The sequence below is a fragment of the Xenopus tropicalis genome, chromosome 7 (genome assembly GCF_000004195.4).
Source record: "Xenopus tropicalis strain Nigerian chromosome 7, UCB_Xtro_10.0, whole genome shotgun sequence".
NCBI classification, from domain to species: domain Eukaryota; kingdom Metazoa; phylum Chordata; class Amphibia; order Anura; family Pipidae; genus Xenopus; species Xenopus tropicalis.
In genome coordinates, this window is record NC_030683.2 from 589866 (window position 1) to 605434 (window position 15569).

A 15569-nucleotide genomic window follows, 5' to 3' on the forward strand; every position below is an offset into this window, starting at 1 on the left:
AAAAAAAAACGCAAAAAAATAACGCCAAAAAAAAAACGCAAGCTATTCCTATGTATATGCATAGGCGATAAAACGCGGCGGAAAAACGCGGCGGGAAAACCAAGGCAAAAAAACGCGGCGCCAAAAAAAAACGCGGCGAAACCAAAGTGGCGAACATCGGCAAAAGTCCGCGAATTTTCGCGAACGCGAACACCCGATGTTCGCGCGAATTAGTTCGCCGGCGAACAGTTCGCTACATCTCTACTCATGGATGGGAAGCTCAGGGACCTGGTTATCAAATTTTGAAAGTTTCTATGGATCTTATAATGTGTGGGATTGCTATAGGCCTTGTGTTTAATATTATAACAAGGTGGATTTTGTTTTGCTTCAAATACAGTATTTCATCCAGAGGTTACATGGAGGGGCAGCTGAAGGGAGGCGCTCACCCATTTAGCTCCTGGATCAAATATACAACAGCCTCTCCTGATCAGCAGCCTTCTGTGTTTGGCCTTATCCATAGCAGGATCCCATTCCTGTATGAGCAGGGTAAGGAAGAACTTGCTGATTTAGATGGGAACCCAGAGAGGCAACTCTGTACTGCCACTGAACCTGTTATTAAGAAGCTGGTGAGCGGAGGAGATGTCTGGGTAAGGAGAGTGAGTATTTATGTTTGGGTATGAATAACAGGGAGGAAATGTGAAAGAAATTAGAAACCATCTTGTTTCCTTTACTCCATCTTGTTCATATTATTTAATATTCAAGGGTTTCGAAATATGATTAAGTTAATTTTCTGTTAAAAAGATGAGTTTTTCTGATTCCGCCTGACAGAGGGTCCTCAAATGTCCTTAAGGCTCCTCCACCCTTTGTATTTGTACAACTGAGGGGCCTTGTTGTGTTGGCCAACTGGGCCCCGCTGCCTGTTCTGCTTTAGAGACAACAGAGATAACTACTGATAAGAGTGTTTCAGAGCAAACTGTATTAGGGGCATGTCTTGTGACAGTCGTCAGAGTCTCAAATTGGAGACAGCTCCGTCATTCTATCCGTCATACTCTCTTCCTATGAATAAACGTATCTACAATCAAACTGGCCTCTCCAAAAGCCTCACTTTAACATGATAGAGAAACACATGGAAATATCAAGCCTTATAGGTCCTCACTGAGCTGAATGTAGTGTGACTGAGAGAGAGTGTGGGGATGTTAATGTTCACTTAGACTGCAAGCTCTGCAGGCAAGGACCTCTTTTTTACCACATGGTATGTGAGTGAGACACACAAAATTATATTGGTGAGGATTTCATTCTCTTTGTAGTGTTTGATCCAACTGCCCTCCATTGGGCATTTACTCACCTCAGTGCCCATATTATGCCCATACACACACGCAGGCTCCTTATACCAATGGGAACTCATTTACTGAAACTTTGTTGCCAGCCATTACCCATAATTAGCCATATAGCACTGCTTTAGATTTCCTCAAACACTGGGAAAGCTGAGAGACCTTAGGGGTCAGTAACACAAGCCCAGTTGCAGTTGGGCAACTTTAGGCGCAGTCGTGGTGCAATATAATGCCTTTCATTAAAGCTACTTGGGTATAAAGCAAATTTGTGCCCTCCCGCATTGTTGTGTTCAGCTCCACTGGTTCTGTAGAACTTTCTCCTGCGAATCACATGTAGTGCCCCCATAGAAACAAGGGAACCCTTCAGCTCCCCAACCACAAAGGGTCCCACCATGGGATTTGTCAATCTACGCAGTGAACTTGTGCCTAGAGAATTGGGCACAGAGGTACCTAAACCCGTTTCTTGCATTTTGTGTGTATTTGTGCCAACTGTACTGGCACCCACCGAGTCTTTCTGCTGTGCCACAAGCCCTGCCCCCCCTGACCTGTTGGTTCCTCAGCTTCCCTTGATGAAACGGTGCCAGTATTTCTGCCCAATCAGAGAAGCAGCAGCTTTTCCCTGAAGCTAAAGTTCTATTGTGTCCCTTGGGATGGTGGGTATGTTGGGCCAGTCGGAGAAGCCCTAGATGCCCCCAAATCTCACTTCACCCAATTGTGAGCCTGGGGGTGACAATCATGTACCTAGGAGCTGGATGTACCTTTTGTATCTCTAAATAATGATCTGTGAGCCAGGAGTCAGCTCATTTAATACTGAATAGTGATTGGGTTGATGCTCACTTGTGCTTGTTGGTTCCTTTAAAACTCTTTAGAAAAAAAAATGGAATCGTGCACAAGATATGGGAAATAATGAGTTTATTAAGAATTTAGTTGGCAGCAATGGTGCTCTGGATCCAGGAGTTGTAGTTGCAGACCTTGGTGTAGACTCCGGGGTAGTTCCTCTGGGCACAGCCGTAGCCCCAGGACACCACTCCCTGCAGTTGCCCATTGCACACCACGGGGCCACCAGAGTCACCCTGAGGGAATAAGAGAGGTTGTTATGGATAATGAAATACTAAACAAAACTCCAAGAATTAAAAACAAACAGGATGAGCTTTTGATGAGTTCTTGGTACCTTGGTTGATATATGTTTAAGCAAGAGTGGCACCTTCAGCTTCAGGAGAGAAGAACCTGCAATGCATTCCCTGTGCTGGGTCCTAGCTTAGAATATAATATTCCTAACTGGATCATTCATGGATCTTCCTTGGCTGAAGTCTACTCAACCTGAACCTGAGCTCCTCTTTGGGGCCCTAAGCTCCCCTGTAATTGCAGCACAATACTTGCTTCTGCCTGTACTAGTGAATGGGACCCTTGGCAAGACCCTGCTTGCTCTGCTCATGGTGCTATAAGTGATCAGAGATTCCTTCACCCATTTGTATAACACTGGGAAAGGACCTTCTCAATATCTGCTGACCAGAGAATCCATAGCTCAATAGTTTCAGGCAAGATCCTGTGAAATCTGTTGGAATTGTTAGAAACATACGGAACAGGATACATTCAAAGGGACCCAGCACATCTTTTGGAGAAAGCCATTTCTGGTCCAAGTCCCTCTTCCATTTACCTCCATGGGCTTCAATCAGGAGCCTCAAGAGGGGGTAACCATGTAAATCATAAATCAAGGCTTATGGGCAATCAGTGCTGCAGGGATGGGGGGATTTACCTGGCAGGAATCCTTGCCGCCTTCCAGGAAGCCAAGACAGATCATGTTATTGGTGATCTCCCCGGGGTAGGCATTGTTACACTGGGCATCAGTCAGGATTGGGGCATACAGGCACTGCAGGAGGTCGGGGTAGTTGCCTAAATGTAAGACAGATTTATTAGAAGATGCAGCTCTTTAATCTTACTGTTTCCCTGATGATTTACCCCTTCCCTGGTGACTTACTGCCACTGCTGAGGGTGTTGCCCCAGCCGGAGATCAGGCAGCTGGTACCAGCGGCGGCACAACCAGAGGGCAGTGCCACGGCGTTGACGGCAGCATTGAGGGAGGCAGCAGAGGAGAGCTTGATCAGCATGATATCATTGTCCAGGGTCCAAGAGTTGTAGCCAGAATGTCTAATGACCTTGGAAGAGCTGATAAACTGCTCGGTTCCCTCGCTGAGAGCGATGTTGTGTTCCCCCAGCCTGACCTGGATGCTCCTACAGGAAAGAGTTAATAGATTGTTACAGATATTATCATTCAACTCCATAGAAACCCAAATATTCTCAATAGGATGTGGCCCCATCAGAGCTGAGCCAGAGAGGGATGAGCAGAAGAATCCACTCCTCCCAATAATGTTCTGAGGAACATTTCAATCTAGAACATTTCTAAAGGGCTCCAGTCTCAAAAGGAATCTGTCCATGATGTCTATGACTTACGCCTTGTAGCAGTGAGCGGCAGACACGACCCACTGGTTATTGATCAGGGACCCCCCACAGAAATGGTAGCCAGAGTTCAGGGAGACGATGTAGGGCACAGAGTTCTTGGCGCAGGTGGCACCTCCAATGATCTTATCATCATCAAAGGCAGCTGGGAAGGGAAAGGAAAGTCTATGAATGGTGTGTAGGGCACAGGTACCCGCTGAACCCACTGGTTGGCACAAATTCCCACGTTTGTAGTCACCTTAATGATCTACTGTATTACAAATCTTAAGCCGACCATATACTGTCAGATCTGCTCATCTGGCAAAGGTTCGATTGGCCACCAATGTGCTGTGCCTACTGGAGCTGATCCAACAATCACATGACCATTGAACGAGGACCAAATGAACACACCAATGCGTTTCTTGTCCACCAAGATTTTCAAACCTTCCTGACTGATATCTAGTTAATTTTTGGTCAGATATGAGTCAGGCAGGCTTCTAGGTGGATCCTATACAGAGGCCAATAAGCGGCCAACTCAGTCTGGAGGGGCTCAGTTAGCAGTTTGTGTGTATGGCCTTTATTCAAAAATGTAACCCTCCCTTATCTCATTTATTACTATTTCCTACCTCCCCTGGTAAGGAAACTCATAACCTGACTGTCCTTACAGTTAAGAACCCCTCCCTATGCTGATGGTGAGATCCCCTTTCCTCCCCACCCCCAATGTATCACTCATTCCCCCTCTCTGGGTAGGGAATCCCATAACCTGACTGTCCTTACAGTTAAGAACCCCTCCCTATGCTGATGGTGAGATCCCCTTTCCTCCCCACCCCCAATGTATCACTCATTCCCCCTCTCTGGGTAGGGAACCCCATAACCTGATTGCCCTTACAGTAAGGAACCCCTTCCTATGCTGATGGTGAGATCCCCTTTCCTCCCCACCCCCAATGTATCACTCATTCCCCCTCTCTGGGTAGGGAACCCCATAACCTGACTGCCCTTACAGTAAGGAACCCCTCCCTATGCTGATGGTGAGATCCCCTTTCCTCCCCACCCCCAATGTATCACTCATTCCCCCTCTCTGGGTAGGGAACCCCATAACCTGACTGCCCTTACAGTAAGGAGCCCCTTCCTATGCTGATGGTGAGATCTCCTTTCCTCCCCACCCCCAATGTATCACTCATTCCCCCTCTCTTGGTAGGGAATCCCATAACCTGACTGCCCTTACAGTAAGGAGCCCCTTCCTATGCTGATGGTGAGATCCCCTTTCCTCCCCACCCCCAATGAATCACCTGCCTGCCCTTACAGTAAAGAAACTTTTTCTGTGCAAATAAGGAAATCTCTTTTATACCCCTACCAATAAGTTACCCATTGTCTCTAAGAGTAAGGATACAATTTGCAGGTTGATTATCTGCCAGTATAAAGCTCTTTGTTCCTAGTAGGTTGAGGACTCACCGGCTGCTCCCAGCAGGACACAGAGTAGAAGAAGCTTCATGGTGGAGATGTACCAGAAGTATGTGGTGGTGATGATGGTGGAAGTATGTTGTATTTATATGAGTCTGAGCGGATCGATATTTCCTATAACTTATCGTCTATGTTGTTCCCCAAGATGGAAACATGTCCCAGCTGCCATATATAGAAAATAAACATCCAGCAGCCTATCAGTGACCTTGGTCTGGTTATGGAAACTGCATGAACAATATCTGCTCGTTGCCATATGGCCAATAATCAATTCCTCGGAGGTTATTTATGTTTTGAACTCACTGACTTACAGGATCCCACAAAACTCACTGGAACTGATTTAACTCGTGGCCATTGGAAGGTTTCTATACGTCTCCATTTAACGTGATTAAAATAAATTTAACTGATACTAAATAGGTTTTTTTTCACAAAAAATGATTTTTTTGGCGAAAAAAAGAAATACCTTTTGGGTTAATCTAAAGCAACTGGACTTTCTGAGTAATCAATGAAGATGTTTCACTCCTCATCTGAGCAGCTTCTTCAGTCCCACTGGTACGGGAAGCCCTCGGCATATAAGCTCCTCCGGTGCAACTCATAGAGACAGCGGTTACTTGCGAAAGTTGCATGAATGGATGTGTGAAGTGTTCCGAGACCCCCGGGGTACAGATGTTAGAACAGCATTGTATGGAGCAGACGGGGTGTCGGAGGACCCCTGTTTAGGGATGGTTTCCCCACCTTAATATGAATGCCCTCTTTTACCTCTGCTTTCCTGGATAGTATTGGATGGTGTGTTGGATGGTGTGTTGGATGGTGTGTTGGATGGTGTGTTGGATGGTGTGTTGGATGGTATGTTGGATGGTGTATTGGATGGTGTGTAGGATGGTGTGTTGGATGGTGTGTTGGATGGTGTGTAGGATGGTGTATTGGATGGTGTGTTGCATAGTGTGTTGGATAGTGTGTTGGATGGTGTATTGGATGGTGTGTTGGATGGTGTGTAGGATGGTGTGTTGGATGGTGTGTAGGATGGTGTGTTGGATAGTGTATTGGATGGTGTGTTGGATGGTGTGTTGGATGGTGTGTTGGATGGTGTGTTGGATGGTGTGTTGGGTGGTGTATTGGATGGTGTGTTGGATGGTGTGTAGGATGGTGTGTTGGATGGTGTGTAGGATGGTGTGTTGGATAGTGTATTGGATGGTGTGTTGGATGGTGTGTTGGATGGTGTGTTGGATGGTGTGTTGGATGGTGTGTTGGATAGTGTATTGGATGGTGTGTTGGATGGTGTGTTGGATGGTGTGTTGGATGGTGTGTTGGATGGTGTGTAGGAATGGTGTGTAGGATGGTGTGTTGGATGGTGTGTTGGATGGTGTGTTGGATGGTGTGTAGGATGGTGTGTAGGATGGTGTGTAGGATAGTGGTTGGATGGTGTGTAGGATGGTGTGTAGGATGGTGTGTAGGATGGTGTGTTGGATGGTGTGTAGGATGGTGTGTTGGATGGTGTGTAGGATGGTGTGTTGGATGGTGTGTTGGATGGTGTGTAGGATGGTGTGTAGGATGGTGTGTAGGATGGTGTGTTGGATGGTGTGTTGGATGGTGTGTTGGATGGTGTGTTGGATGGTGTGTAGGATGGTGTGTTGGATGGTGTGTAGGATGGTGTGTTGGATGGTGTGTTGGATGGTGTGTTGGATGGTGTGTTGGATGGTGTGTTGGATGGTGTGTAGGATGGTGTGTAGGATGGTGTGTAGGATGGTGTGTTGGATGGTGTGTAGGATGGTGTGTAGGATGGTGTGTAGGATGGTGTGTTGGATGGTGTGTAGGATGGTGTGTTGGATGGTGTGTAGGATGGTGTGTTGGATGGTGTGTTGGATGGTGTGTAGGATGGTGTGTAGGATGGTGTGTTGGATGGTGTGTTGGATGGTGTGTTGGATGGTGTGTTGGATGGTGTGTTGGATGGTGTGTAGGATGGTGTGTTGGATGGTGTGTAGGATGGTGTGTTGGATGGTGTGTTGGATGGTGTGTAGGATGGTGTGTTGGATGGTGTGTAGGATGGTGTGTTGGATGGTGTGTTGGATGGTGTGTTGGATGGTGTGTAGGATGGTGTGTTGGATGGTGTGTAGGATGGTGTGTTGGATGGTGTGTTGGATGGTGTGTTGGATGGTGTGTTGGATGGTGTGTAGGATGGTGTGTTGGATGGTGTGTTGGACACATTATTGTAGGGTTTTGTATGACTGCTGTAGCCACGTTTAGTAAAAAACTGAAGCTTGAGAAAGGGTCCGAAAGGTCCTGAAACGTTGCCCTTTGCTTGTTTATATGCACTGGGGCAAATAAAATACAATTTTTTCACGGCTTGCATCTTCAGTGGCTACTGGATATTTTTGCTGTTGGATATTGCCCCCCATGCAAGGTGAGGTTCTTCCAGTATTTGCACCTGATACCCGTTTGGGTAAGTTAACAGAGGGTTGAGCTCCCCAATACTGCTATTGTAGCCACATTTAGTGGCCCCTACAGAGAAGGTGGTGCCAGGGCAAAATAATTCATGTTTCTCATGTGACAAAGGGGGGTCGGTTATTCCCCTTAAGGTTGGGAGTGGGAGGGATCCTGTTTGGCCGCTATGTAGCCAGGAGGCGGGGTCTAACGGCCCTCGGATCATGGAGTGTAATGAGGATCAGGGTTTCAAAACTGATAAAATATGGAGGGAAAACACTGGAGAAACAAAGATCCTCGGCTGCCAAAATCCCCAAATGATCTCCTGATTGGCTGAAACTGGCGAGTTACTCTGCTTTGCGCCACTGGGTAACCAATCACAGGGGTCTCACAGGAACAGAGAGGGAATTTGGGAGGAATTTATGTTTCATGGAAACAGGGAGGAGGCAGAGGTTTTGAACCAAATCTTTTCCGTAAACACCAGGGAGGAAGCAGTTAATTCCTTACAATGACCCAGTTCTGGTGCAGAAGTAACGGGGCAAATAAGTCCCTTACTGACCATACATTGGTTACCATGGAGAATGGTTTAAAGCCCCTGCTAGGGGCAAAGGTACCCCCCACTCAGCACCTGTGTTATTAACTCTGCCCTGTGAGGGAGGGCTCGGGGCTGTCTCTGGGCCCTTTGTGTCTCTCTCTGTCTCTGGGCCCTTTGTGTCTCTCTCTGTCTCTGGGCCCTTTGTGTCTCTCTCTGTCTCTGGGCCCTCTGTGTCTCTCTCTGTCTCTGGGCCCTTTGTGTCTCTCTCTGTCTCTGGGCCCTCTGTGTCTCTCTCTGTCTCTGGGCCCTTTGTGTCTCTCTCTCTGTCTCTGGGGCCCCTTGTGTCTCTCTCTCTGTCTCTGGGCCCTTGTGTTTCTCTCTCTGTCTCTGGGCCCTTGTGTTTCTCTCTCTGTCTCTGGGGCCCCTTGTGTTTCCCTCTCTGTCTCTGGGCCCCTTGTGTTTCCCTCTCTGTCTCTGGGCCCTTTGTGTCTCTCTCTGTCTCTGGGGCCCTTGTGTTTCTCTCTCTGTCTCTGGGGCCCCTTGTGTTCTCTCTCTGTCTCTGGGCCCCTTGTGTTTCCCTCTCTGTCTCTGGGGCCCTTGTGTTTCCCTCTCTGTCTCTGGGCCCTTGTGTTTTCTCTCTCTGTCTCTGGAGCCCCTTGTGTTTCTCTCTCTGTCTCTGGGCCCCTTGTGTTTCCCTCTCTGTCTCTGGGGCCCCTTGTGTTTCCCTCTCTGTCTCTGGGGCCCTTGTGTTTCTCTCTCTGTCTCTGGGGCCCTTGTGTTTCTCTCTCTGTCTCTGGGCCCTTGTGTTTCTCCTCTCTGTCTCTGGGCCCTCTGGTGTCTCTCTCTGTCTCTGGGCCCTTTGTGTCTCTCTCTCTGTCTCTGGGCCCTTGTGTTTCTCTCTCTGTCTCTGGGCCCTTGTGTTTCTCTCTCTGTCTCTGGGGCCCCTTGTGTTTCCCTCTCTGTCTCTGGGCCCCTTGTGTTTCCCTCTCTGTCTCTGGGCCCTTTGTGTCTCTCTCTGTCTCTGGGGCCCTTGTGTTTCTCTCTCTGTCTCTGGAGCCCCTTGTGTTTCTCTCTCTGTCTCTGGGCCCCTTGTGTTTCCCTCTCTGTCTCTGGGGCCCCTTGTGTTTCCCTCTCTGTCTCTGGGGCCCTTGTGTTTCTCTCTCTGTCTCTGGGCCCCTTGTGTTTCCCTCTCTGTCTCTGGGGCCCTTGTGTTTCTCTCTCTGTCTCTGGGCCCTTGTGTTTCTCTCTCTGTCTCTGGGGCCCTTGTGTTTCTCTCTCTGTCTCTGGGGCCCTTGTGTTTCTCTCTCTGTCTCTGGGGCCCCTTGTGTTTCCCTCTCTGTCTCTGGGGCCCCTTGTGTTTCTCTCTCTGTCTCTGGGCCCCTTGTGTTTCTCTCTCTGTCTCTGGGCCCCTTGTGTTTCCCTCTCTGTCTCTGGGGCCCTTGTGTTTCCCTCTCTGTCTCTGGGGCCCTTGTGTTTCCCTCTCTGTCTCTGGGCCCCTTGGTGTTTCCCCTCCTGTCTCTGGGCCCTTTGTGTCTCTCTCTGTCTCTGGGCCCTTTGTGTCTCTCTCTGTCTCTGGGCCTTTGTGTCTCTCTCTGTCTCTGGGCCCTCTGTGTCTCTCTCTGTCTCTGGGCCCTTTGTGTCTCTCTCTCTGTCTCTGGGCCCTTGTGTTTCTCTCTCTGTCTCTGGGGCCCTTGTGTTTCTCTCTCTGTCTCTGGGGCCCTTGTGTTTCTCTCTCTGTCTCTGGGCCCCTTGTGTTTCCCTCTCTGTCTCTGGGGCCCTTGTGTTTCTCTCTCTGTCTCTGGGCCCCTTGTGTTTCCCTCTCTGTCTCTGGGGCCCTTGTGTTTCCCTCTCTGTCTCTGGGCCCCCTTGTGTTTCTCTCTCTGTCTCTGGGGCCCCTTGTGTTCTCTCTCTGTCTCTGGGCCCTGTGTTTCCTCTCTGTCCTGGGGCCCTTGTGTTTCTCTCTCTGTCTCTGGGGCCCCTTGTGTTTCTCTCTCTGTCTCTGGGGCCCCTTGTGTTCTCTCTCTGTCTCTGGGGCCCCTTGTGTTTCTCCTCTCTTGTCCTCTGGGGCCCTTGTGTTTCCCTCTCTGTCTCTGGGCCCCTTGTGGTTCCCTCTCTGTCTCTGGGCCCTTGTGTTTCTCCTCTCTGTCTTCTGGAGCCCCTTGTGTTTCTCTCTCTGTCTCTGGCCCCTTGTGTTTCCCTCTCTGTCTCTGGGCCCTTGTGTTCCTCTCTGTCTCTGGGGCCCTTGTGTTTCTCTCTCTGTCTCTGGAGCCCCTTGTGTTTCTCTCTCTGTTCCTGGGCCCCTTGTGTTTCTCTCTCTGTCTCTGGGCCCCTTGTGTTTCCCTCTCTGTCTCTGGCCCTTTTGTGTCTCTCTCTGTCTCTGGGTCCCTTTGTGTCTCTCTCTGTCTCTGGGCCCTTTGTGTCTCTCTCTGTCTCTGGGCCCTCTGTGTCTCTCTCTGTCTCTGGCCCTTTGTGTCTCTCTCTCTGTCTCTGGGCCCTTGTGTTTCTCTCTCTGTCTCTGGGGCCCTTGTGTTTCTCTCTCTGTCTCTGGGGCCCTTGTGTTTCTCTCTCTGTCTCTGGGCCCTTGTGTTTCCCTCTCTGTCTCTGGGGCCCTTGTGTTTCTCTCTCTGTCTCTGGGGGCCCTTGTGTTTCTCTCTCTGTCTCTGGGCCCTTGTGTTTCTTCTCTCTGTCTCTGGGCCCTTGTGTTTCTCTCTCTGTCTCTGGGCCCCTTGTGTTTCCCTCTCTGTCTCTGGCCTTGTGTTTCTCTCTCTGTCTCTGGGCCCCTTGTGTTTCCCTCTCTGTCTCTGGGCCCCTTGTGTTTCCCTCTCTGTCTCTGGGCCCCTTGTGTTTCACTCTCTGTCTCTGGGCCCCTTGTGTTTCTCTCTCTGTCTCTGGGGGTTTTCCCTCTGTCTCTGGGCCCTTGTGTTTCTCTCTCTGTCTCTGGGGCCCCTTGTGTTTCTCTCTCTGTCTCTGGGGCCCCTTGTGTTTCTCTCTCTGTCTCTGGGGCCCTTGTGTTTCTCTCTCTGTCTCTGGGGCCCTTGTGTTTCCCTCTCTGTCTCTGGGCCCTTGTGTTTCCCTCTCTGTCTCTGGGGCCCTTGTGTTTCTCTCTCTGTCTCTGGGGCCCTTGTGTGTCTCTCTCTGTCTCTCTGTCTCTGGGGCCCTTGTGTTCCCTCTCTGTCTCTGGCCTTGTGTTTCTCTCTCCTTTCTCTGGGCCCCTTGTGTTTCTCTCTCTGTCTCTGGGGCCCTTGTGTTTCTCTCTCTGTCTCTGGGGCCCTTGTGTTTCTCTCTCTGTCTCTGGGGCCCTTGTGTTTCTCTCTCTGTCTCTGGGGCCCCTTGTGTTTCTCTCTCTGTCTCTGGGGCCCCTTGTGTTTCTCTCTCTGTCTCTGGGCCTTGTGTGTCTCTCTCTGTCTCTGGGCCCTTTGTGTCTCTCTCTCTCTGGGCCCTTGTGTTTCCTTCTCTGTCTCTGGGCCCTTTGTGTCTCTCTCTGTCTCTGGGGCCTTGTGTTCTCTCTGTCTCTGGGGCCCCCTTGTGTTTCTCTCTCTGTCTCTGGGGCCCCTTGTGTTTCCCTCTCTGTCTCTGGGCCCTTTGTGTCTCTCTCTGTCTCTGGGCCCTTGTGTTTCTCTCTCTGTCTCTGGGGCCCTTGTGTTTCTCTCTCTGTCTCTGGGGCCCTTGTGTTTCTCTCTCTGTCTCTGGCCCCTTGTGTTTCCCTCTCTGTCTCTGGGCCCTTGTGTTTTCTCTCTCTGTCTTCCTGGGGCCCTTGTGTTTCTCTCTCTGTCTCTGGGGCCCCTTGTGTTTCTCTCTCTGTCTCTGGGGCCCCTTGTGTTTCTCTCTCTGTCTCTGGGGCCCTTGTGTGTCTCTCTCTGTCTCTGGGCCCTTTGTGTCTCTCTCTGTCTCTGGGCCCTTGTGTTTCCCTCTCTGTCTCTGGGCCCTTTGTGTCTCTCTCTGTCTCTGGGGCCCCTTGTGTTTCTCTCTCTGTCTCTGGGCCCCTTGTGTTTCCCTCTCTGTCTCTGGGCCCTTTGTGTCTCTCTCTGTCTCTGGGGCCCTTGTGTTTCTCTCTCTGTCTCTGGGCCCTTGTGTTTCTCTCTCTGTCTCTGGGCCCCTTGTGTTTCTCTCTCTGTCTCTGGGCCCCTTGTGTTTCCCTCTCTGTCTCTGGGGCCCCTTGTGTTTCCCTCTCTGTCTCTGGGCCCCTTGTGTTTCCCTCTCTGTCTCTGGGCCCTTGTGTTTCCCTCTCTGTCTCTGGGCCCTTGTGTTTCCCTCTCTGTCTCTGGGGCCCTTGTGTTTCTCTCTCTGTCTCTGGGGCCCTTGGGTTTCCCTCTCTGTCTCTGGGGCCCTTGTGTTTCCCTCTCTGTCTCTGGGCCCTTGTGTTTCCTGCTCTGTCTCTGGGGCCCCTTGTGTTTCTCTCTCTGTCTCTGGGCCCTTGGTTTCCCTCTCTGTCTCTGGGGCCCTGTGTTTCCCTCTCTGTCTCTGGCCCTTTGTGTCTCTCTCTGTCTCTGGGGCCCTTGGTGTTTCTCTCTCTGTCTCTGGGCCCTTGTGTTTCCTCTCTGTCTCTGGCCCTTGTGTTTCCTCTCTGTCTCTGGGCCCCTTGTGTTTCTCCTCTCTGTCTCTGGGCCCTTGGGTTTCCCTCTCTGTCTCTGGGGCCCTTGTGTTTCCCTCTCTGTCTCTGGGCCCTTTGTGTCTCTCTCTGTCTCTGGGGCCCTTGTGTTTCTCTCTCTGTCTCTTGGGGCCCTTGTGTTTTCTCTCTCTGTCTCTGGGCCCTTGGTGTTTCCCTCTCTGTCTCTGGGGCCCTTGTGTTTCCCTCTCTGTCTCTGGGCCCTTGTGTTTCCCTCTCTGTCTCTGGGGCCCCTTGTGTTTCTCTCTCTGTCTCTGGGGCCCTGTGTGTTTCCCTCTCTGTCTCTGGGGCCCTTGTGTTTCTCTCTCTGTCTCTGGGCCTGTTGTGTCTCTCTCTGTCTCTGGGGCCCTTGTGTTTCCTCTCTCTGTCTCTGGGGCCTTGTGTTTCCCTCTCTGTCTCTGGGGCCCTTGTGTTTCCCTCTCTGTCTCTGGGGCCCTCCTTGTGTTTCTCTCTCTGTCTCTGGGGCCCTTGTGTTTTCCTCTCTGTCTCTGGGGCCCTTGTGTTTCCCCTCTCTGTCTCTGGCCCTTGTGTTTCCCTCTCTGTCTCTGGGCCTTGTGTTTCTCTCTCTGTCTCTGGGGCCCCTTGTGTTTCTCTCTCTGTCTCGGGCCCTTTGTGTCTCTCTGTCTCTGGGCCCTTGTGTTTCCCTCCGGCTTGTTTTCCCTTCTCTGTCTCTGGGCCCCTTGTGTTTCTCTCTCTGTCTCTGGGCCCTTGTGTTCCCTCTCTGTCTCTGGGCCCTTGTGTTTCCCTCTCTGTCTCTGGGCCCTTGTGTTCCCTCTCTGTCTCTGGGGCCCTTGTGTTTCCTCTCTGTCTCTGGGGCCTTGTTTCCCTCTCTGCCTGGGCCTTTGTGTTTCTCTCTCTGTCTCTGGGCCCTTGTGTTCCCTCTCTGTCTCTGGGCCCTTTGTGTTTCCCTCTCTGTCTCTGGCCCTTTGTGTTTCCCTCTCTGTCTCTGGGCCCTTTGTGTTTCCCTCTCTGTCCTGGGCCCTTGTGTTTCCCTCTCTGTCTCTGGGCCCTTTGTGTTTCCCTCTCTGTCTCTGGGCCTTGTGTTTCTCTTGTCTCTGGGCCCTTGTGTTTCCCTCTCTGTCTCTGGGCCCTTGTGTTTCCTCTCTGTCTCTGGGCCCCTTGTGTTTCCCCTCTCTGTTCTGGGGCCTTTGTGTTTCCTCTCTGTCCGGCCCTTGTGTTTCCTCTCTGTCTCTGGGCCCTTGTGTTTCTCTCTCTGTCTCTGGCCGCCCTTGTGTCTCTCTCGTCTTGGCCCCTTGTGTTTCCCTCTCTGTCTCTGGGCCCTTGTGTTTCTCTCTCTGTCTCTGGGGCCCCTTGTGTTTCCCTCTCTGTCTCCTGGGGCCCTTGTGTTTCCCTCTCTCTGTCTCTGGGGCCCCTTGTGTTCCCCTCTCTGTCTCTGGGGCCTTTGGTGTTCCTCTCTGTCTCTGGGCCCTTGTGTTTCCCTCTCTGTCTCTGGGGCCCTTGTGTTTCCCTCTCCTGTCTCTGGGCCCCTTGTGTCTCTCTCTGTCTCTGGGCCCCTTGTGTTTCCCTCTCTGTCTCTGGGGCCTTGTGTTTCTCTCTCTGTCTCTGGGGCCCTTGTGTTCCCTCTCTGTCTTCTGGGGCCCTGTGTTTCCCTCTCTGTCTCTGGGGCCCTTGGTTTTCCCTCTCTGTCTCTGGGGCCCTTTGTGTTTCCCTCTCTCTGTCTCTGGGCCCTGTTGTGTCTCTCTCTGTCTCTGGGGCCCTTGTGTTTCTCTCTCTGTCTCTGGGGCCCCTTGTGTCTCTCTTCTGTCTCTGGGCCCTTGTGTTTTCTCTCTGTCCTCTGGGCCCTTGTGTCTCTCTCTGTCTCTGGGGCCCTTGTTGTTTCCCTCGTCCTGGCCCTTGTTTCTCTCTCTGTCCTCTGGGCCCCTTGTGTTTCTTCTCTCTGTCTCTGGGCCCTTGTGTTTCCCTCTCTGTCTCTGGGCCCCTTGTGTTTTCTCTCTCTGTCTCTGGGCCCCTTGTGTTTCTCTCTCTGTCTCTGGGGCCCTTGTGTTTTCCTCTCCTGTCTCTGGGGCCCTTGTGTTCTCTCTGTCTCTGGGGCCCTTGTTTTTCCTCCTCTGCTCTGTTCTGGGCCCGCCCCTTCCTGTGTTTCTCTCTCTGTCTCTGGGCCTTGTGTTTCCCTCCTGTCTCTGGGCCTTGTGTTTCTCTCTCTGTCTCGGGCCTTGTGTTTCCTCTCTCTGTCTCTGGGCCCGCTTGTGTTTCCCCTCTCTTGTCTCTGGGCCTTGTGTTTCTCTCTCTGTCTCTGGGCCCTTGTGTTTCTCTCTGTCTCTGGGGCCCTTGTGTTCCCTCTCTGTCTCTGGGCCTTTGTGTTTCTCCTCTCTTGTCTCTGGGGCCCTTGTGTTTCTCCTCTCTGTCTCTGGGGCCTTGGGGTCCCTCTCTGTCTCTTGGGGCCCTTGTGTTTCCCTCTCTGTCTCTGGGGCCCTTGTGTTTCCTCTCTCTGTCTCTGGGCCCTTGTGTTTCTCTCTTGTTCTCTGGGGCCCTGTGTTTCCCCTCTCTGTCTCTGGGGCCTTGTGTTTCCCCTCTTGCTCTCCCGGTCTCTGGGGCCCCTTGTGTTTTTCCTCTCTCTGTCCTCTGGGGCCCTTGGGTTTCCCTCTCTGTCTCTGGGGCCCTTGGTTTCCCTCTCTGTCTCTGGCCCTTGTGTCTCTCCTCTGTCTCTGGGGCCCTTGTGTTTCTCTCTCTGTCTCTGGGCCCTTGTGTTTCTCTCTCTGTCTCTGGGGCCTTGGGGTTTCCCTCTCTGTCTCTGGGGCCCTTGTGTTTCCCTCCTCTGTCTCTGGGCCCTTGTGTTTCCCTC

At 51.4% G+C, this 15569-nt stretch overlaps 1 protein-coding gene and 1 gene segment (V, D, J or C); both read right to left on the bottom strand.

The window, feature by feature from the left end:
• Nucleotides 1-2205: 2205 nt before the first annotated feature.
• Nucleotides 2206-5304, bottom strand: LOC101730924 (trypsin). Its single transcript, XM_031905653.1, has 5 exons — nt 5199-5304; nt 3762-3912; nt 3289-3542; nt 3067-3203; nt 2206-2383 (listed from the first exon to the last, which is right to left on the bottom strand). The coding sequence occupies exons 1-5, from the start codon at nt 5236-5238 to the stop codon at nt 2234-2236; spliced, it is 732 nt and encodes a 243-aa protein (XP_031761513.1). The 5' UTR covers nt 5239-5304; the 3' UTR covers nt 2206-2233.
• A 2506-nt stretch (nt 5305-7810) lies between these two features.
• Nucleotides 7811-15569, bottom strand: part of LOC116412121 — a 27680-nt gene continuing 19921 nt past the window's right edge. The window contains 1 exon segment of the V gene segment in view: nt 7811-7880. Coding sequence covers nt 7811-7880 — 70 coding nt within the window.

Bases quoted from the DNA above. Each gene is read 5' to 3' on its own strand.
- LOC101730924 (XM_031905653.1), bottom strand. From the start codon at position 5,238: ATGAAGCTTCTTCTACTCTGTGTCCTGCTGGGAGCAGCCG. The intron at 3,543-3,761 runs GTAAGTCATAGA...TCTTTCCTGTAG, and splicing joins GCCGCTCACTGCTACAAGGC to GAGCATCCAGGTCAGGCTGG. The intron at 3,204-3,288 runs GTAAGTCACCAG...TCTTACATTTAG, and splicing joins CAACACCCTCAGCAGTGGCA to GCAACTACCCCGACCTCCTG.